The sequence below is a fragment of the Urtica dioica genome, chromosome 1, assembly GCF_054948205.1.
Source record: "Urtica dioica subsp. dioica isolate 48M chromosome 1, U.dioica_male_clone48M_v1_H2, whole genome shotgun sequence".
In the NCBI taxonomy this organism is placed as follows: Eukaryota; Viridiplantae; Streptophyta; class Magnoliopsida; order Rosales; family Urticaceae; genus Urtica; species Urtica dioica.
The window spans coordinates 53,542,915-53,547,971 of NC_142756.1; the positions used below are offsets into that span (position 1 = coordinate 53,542,915).

Sequence of the window (5,057 nt, forward strand, 5' to 3'; positions counted from 1 at the left end):
TTACCATTATTGCCAACTTTGTATCATATCAAACTGACTCATTGGTAATATTATTGTTTTTCATCTGGGTATATATATCTGAAACATGCACTATTGAAAACTCCTTTCGGCTCTTACAAATCTACCTCCATGTTAGTAATAAACTAGGTTGTAAAACCGTAAGAATTAAAACCTCTAAAAAAACATGACTATATGACCTGTAGAGAAAACACTGTTTAGCGTCAGTTAAGCATTAGTTGAAGTGTAAAAGGAAACCCAAACGTAATGGTATAAAATTGTAGAAACTAAACTAGTACACAGCCCAAAACACCACGTCACGAGTAATATATTTTCCCCATAATAATAAGAAAGAAAAAACCAAATTGGCCCTATATAATAAGTGATACCCTCTTCTTTCTTTCTGGGTTCTGTAAAACTATCTCTCCCTCCCTCTCTCTCTCATATGTCATATCATGCAAGTAGAAGAAAGAAATAAGAGGAGCAAAGCAAAAGGCTAATAAAATAAAACAAGGCATTTTCCTTTTTTCAATGTAATTTGATTTGTTTTATTAAAAGCCCTTTTCTTTCTTTCAATACACCACACGACATTTGTGTGCCCTTGAGAGCCAGCTCATTCATTCAACTCACCAACATAACATTTACATAACCCCAATTTCCATTTCCACCAAACCAAAGAAAGAAACCTCTCTCTCGCTCTCTCTCAAAACCCCTTACCCAAATATAAAAATAAACGCCTTTCTAAAACCAGATCTCTCATCTCGGGACGACCCTTGGAGATGCGTTCCCTTTGAGCCCTTTCTCACTCTCTCCCATCGGGGGCTTTTCCGTCAATACACATCTATCCATCCACATATATCCATATAACACACACAGAAAACCATTCGTTGTATATATACACACACAAACACGCTTTACTCGTCTCGTCTAAATACACGGCGCCGAGAGAGAGAGAGAGAAGGGTTTCTCTTTCGATTCTCTCCGTGCTTGGGATTGGTTTGACTTTGTTGGATCTGTGAGTGTGTGGATGGGTTCGAATGAGGGCGCAGCGGAGATGGCGAGGGAAGTGGTGTTGTTCAGCGACGAAGAGGTGCGAGAGATGAGCGGAGTCAAGAGAATGGAAGACCACATTGAAATCACCTGTGGCTGTACCAGCCACCGTTACGGTGACGCCGTTGGCAGACTTAGGGTTTTCCTCAATGGCGACCTCGAGATCTCCTGCGATTGCACACCTGGCTGTCAGGAAGGTCTCTCTCTCTCTCATAAATCTCTCCTCTTCTTTTCAAATAGGTTTTTATTTATTTATTTTATTATTATTTTTTAGGTATGGCCGTTTCGGCTTTTCTTATCATATGTGCATGTAAAAAAAATTTGTCTTGCGTTGTGTGCGATTTTCTTTCCTATTTATCTGCTCGCTTCTACCACGTTGATCGCGTCTTATTTTATGGTTTGTTTAGTGGTCTTGTGTGTTTAGGTTTTCCTCTTTGTCGAGTTCAGTGGAACGCGTATGCGTTTACGAATATAGCTCAGGTGTATGTTAGATTGCCTCAATGAGCGCATTGTGTTTTGTTTACTTGTCATTCGAGATTGGATTGAATCGGGGCTCGGTGTCTTGAAAGAAAGACCTGTTCTTTGGTGTCGAGTTTGTTTGAATTGGCTGCTATAGTTCTGTTTCTTCTTTCTGTTTATACAGAGTAAAGGAAGAAAGCGTAATCATGTCGTACTGTAGAATGGCAACCTTGTTGTTGGTTGTAGGGTTTTTCGTCTGTACGTGTATATATTATGTGTACAGTGTATATATATATATTTTGTCGTTGGTCTCTGTGCCTCTCATTATTATGACTGGATCATCACCATCAAATATACATGTAGTAGATAGATATTAGTACGTGTGGTTGGTTCGTGCATGTGGAATGTATACATGGGAATCTGAGTGAATGTTGTGGTGAAATGAATGAAGAGAAGATGAGCCCGGCGGCGTTTGAGAAGCACTCGGGTCGGGAGACGGCGCGGAAGTGGAAGAACAACATATGGGTGATAGTGAACGGGGAGAAGGTGCCGGTGTTCAAGACCGTGCTGCTAAAGTACTACAACAAGTCGCTGAAGAAGAGCAGCGGCGGGGGGCCCCACGCGTGCCACCGCGACGAGTTCCTGCGCTGCACCGCCTGCAGCAAGGAGCGGCGCTTCCGCCTCCGCACCCGAGAGGAGTGCCGCCTGCACCACGACGCCCTCGCCCACCCCAACTGGCTCTGCTCCCACCTCCCCTTCGACAAGTAGGCTATTCTCTTACTATATCAGTTACACTTGTTAAACAGAGGAAACCAACTTTGTTGACGTGTTTTGGGGCAGAATCACATGTGAGGATGAAGAGGAGAGAGGGAGTCGGAGAGTCTACCGGGGCTGCACTCGCTCCCCCACCTGCAAGGGATGCACTTCTTGTGTCTGTTTCGGCTGCCAAATCTGCCGATTCTCCGATTGCTCCTGCCAGACCTGCACCGACTTCACCCTCAACGCCAAAGCCTAACATTTATCACGCTTTCCTCCTTCCCCCCTCATTCATTTTGTGCCTATGCTATGCTCCCACATTATTAATTCCTCTCTCTCACTCTCCCTCCCCCTCCAATGAGAGGCTTCTGGTGGGTGACACACAACATTCACTTTTATTTCTTTATTATTAAATATGTTGTTATGTCAGACCTTGAATTTACACTCCCTGAGCTGCTCTCAAGTACTGGTTTTATTTATACCTCTCTTAAACTAGTTAACTATTCACCACCATCACTTGATGAAGCTTGGTTCATTTTATTTGTCATCTGCATTTATTTTTCTTCTGTTATCTGCTGATGGGAAAGGAGGTGTACAAGTTTGGCGTAGAGGAATTGTTTCTGTTCATGGTGTTCGTAGCCATTTTTGTCAAAGGCCAGTAAAAAAAAAAGCTGAAATAGAGAAGAAGAAGAAGAAGAAGAAGAATTCATTTGAGAAGAGCGGTCTCTATTATAATGAGAAATTGCCTTATTTGTCACAAATTTTATAATATTTTCCACTTTCCACCAAAAGACTAATTTGACCCAAAATATCACCATCTATGTCAACAATATTGATATCTAATAATGAAGGGCAAAAATAGATGTCAACATTGTTGACATAAATGGTGTCATTTTGGGTCAAATTAATATTTTGGTGGAAAGTGAGAAAATGTTATGAAATTGGTGGCAAATGAGGCAATTTTTCAATTATAATTGTGAATGAAAAGCCCCATGTGGAAATAGGCTAATTCTGTTGTATATTAGTCCTTAGGCACTTGACATTACAGTGTTTTAGGTTGTTCCATTTGGAATTGATAATATTGAATATAAACAACACAGAGTTAGAACTACGAGGAAAAATAAAAATTGATGCACATAAACAGATAAAATGATAGACCTTATATAAAGAGTATATGAATATACAGCTTTCTTACTGGTGATCAGGGCTAAAAGATTTACATACGGGTAACCAGGAGTAACTCAGGCCTTGGTTAATTTGTGTTGGTATAGCATCCCAATTAATCTAGACGTATATCGAAAATGCAAGATTAAGAAGAATATTAATGGTTAATGGTCAGATGTAATCCCTGATGCAGAGGACGACGACGACGTGATCACGTCTCTGAGTAAGAATAAACTAAACACCCACACTCAGTTCAAAAAAACTAAAAACACCCACACTAGTAAAATTGTGTGTATTTGTACGTACACGTGATCACATCAAATGCAGAAAGTGTCAAAAGAGAAGCATATTAAAGCGTAGAATTGTAAACAAACCCGGGCAATAACAGTGTGAATATATGGAAGCTCATAGTTTATGGTAGGACCCACAAGAACCAAGTCGGTGTTGTCTCAGCCGCGTAGCCACCGTTGTGTTGGTGTTGACTCAGTCAAGGTCAATGATAGAAGAACCTGCCACGTCGGCCCTTATCTTTAACCTTCATTGCGCTAATAGAGACCATGATCACTTCCACAAGTCGTAACAGAAATGGCTAAGATGATATAATTTAGTTGTATACGTTATAAAATTGTTGAGCTGATGACAACTGATTTCATACACTCTCACGTGCATGTTAGTTAAATGGAAATCTTTGATGAGATCTTGATCTTTCTTTGTTGCATGGTAATCCGCTTATAGGAACACACCGCAGAGATGATCAAAAGGGTCGATTTCTTATTCTCCTCCGTCATCATCTAGATCTGTTTCCCAATAATTTCTACTAGGTAGCTGGAGATTGGAATCTCTGCTCTTTCTCTCTTAATTGATTTCTCAATTGATATATTTTTGTTTCTTTCTTAATCATTCCACTGGAGAGAATGGGTTTTTTTTTTTTTTTTTGGTTGAAAAAGCATTAATTGTACAGAAGTCAAACAATATTCTATACACGCTCATAGTCATAGGGAATTGAAGCATGTGGAGACTCTAGTCTAGAATACAATACAATTATCTTTAAACTTTTTTTGTATTACAAATATTATATATTTTCTTTTGAATTTTGAATATATGATAAGGAGAACTAGACCATGACAAACCAAAGTTACCAAACCATATTTTCATCCAGTTCACATTATTATTATGTTCAGAGCAAAAAAAAAACATTATTATTATGTTTATACTATATAGTAGTGTCGTCATTCCTCAACATACAAGTTCAAAATTGACTCAAGGAACTAAAATATGTGATGATTGTTAGTAATGCTCTTTACAGTTCATCTTTGAATAATGAGTTCCTACGGATAAATGAATAAGCAGTTTTCTCAACGCTGGGAAATAGTACTTGATATCGTCACATGTGACATGCCTATATATGAAGCAGTAGTTCAATTAAATCATCATTTATATTCCTAACCTAACCTAACCTAAAATCCATTAGGCATATGTTGGATAATTAATTTGGCGGTAAGGTTTCCGATACCAATGGTTACCAAAGTCACCCATATCGTTAATTAACGTCCCCAAAATTCTAAGAAGAAAAGTCAATAAAAGTACCACAATGGTTTCAAGAGAACGCTACCTTCCACTGTAATCCCCTC

The 5,057-nt window shown here is 39.2% G+C and overlaps 1 protein-coding gene across 1 annotated transcript; it reads left to right on the forward strand.

Moving 5' to 3' along the window:
• Positions 1-536: 536 nt before the first annotated feature.
• Positions 537-2,709, forward strand: LOC149408116 (protein ULTRAPETALA 1-like). The gene is made up of 3 exons (XM_089616233.1): positions 537-1,244; positions 1,958-2,270; positions 2,347-2,709. Exons 1-3 carry the CDS (start codon positions 1,025-1,027, stop codon positions 2,519-2,521), a joined length of 708 nt encoding a protein of 235 aa, XP_089472359.1. The 5' UTR covers positions 537-1,024; the 3' UTR covers positions 2,522-2,709.
• The last annotated feature ends 2,348 nt before the right edge of the window (positions 2,710-5,057 follow it).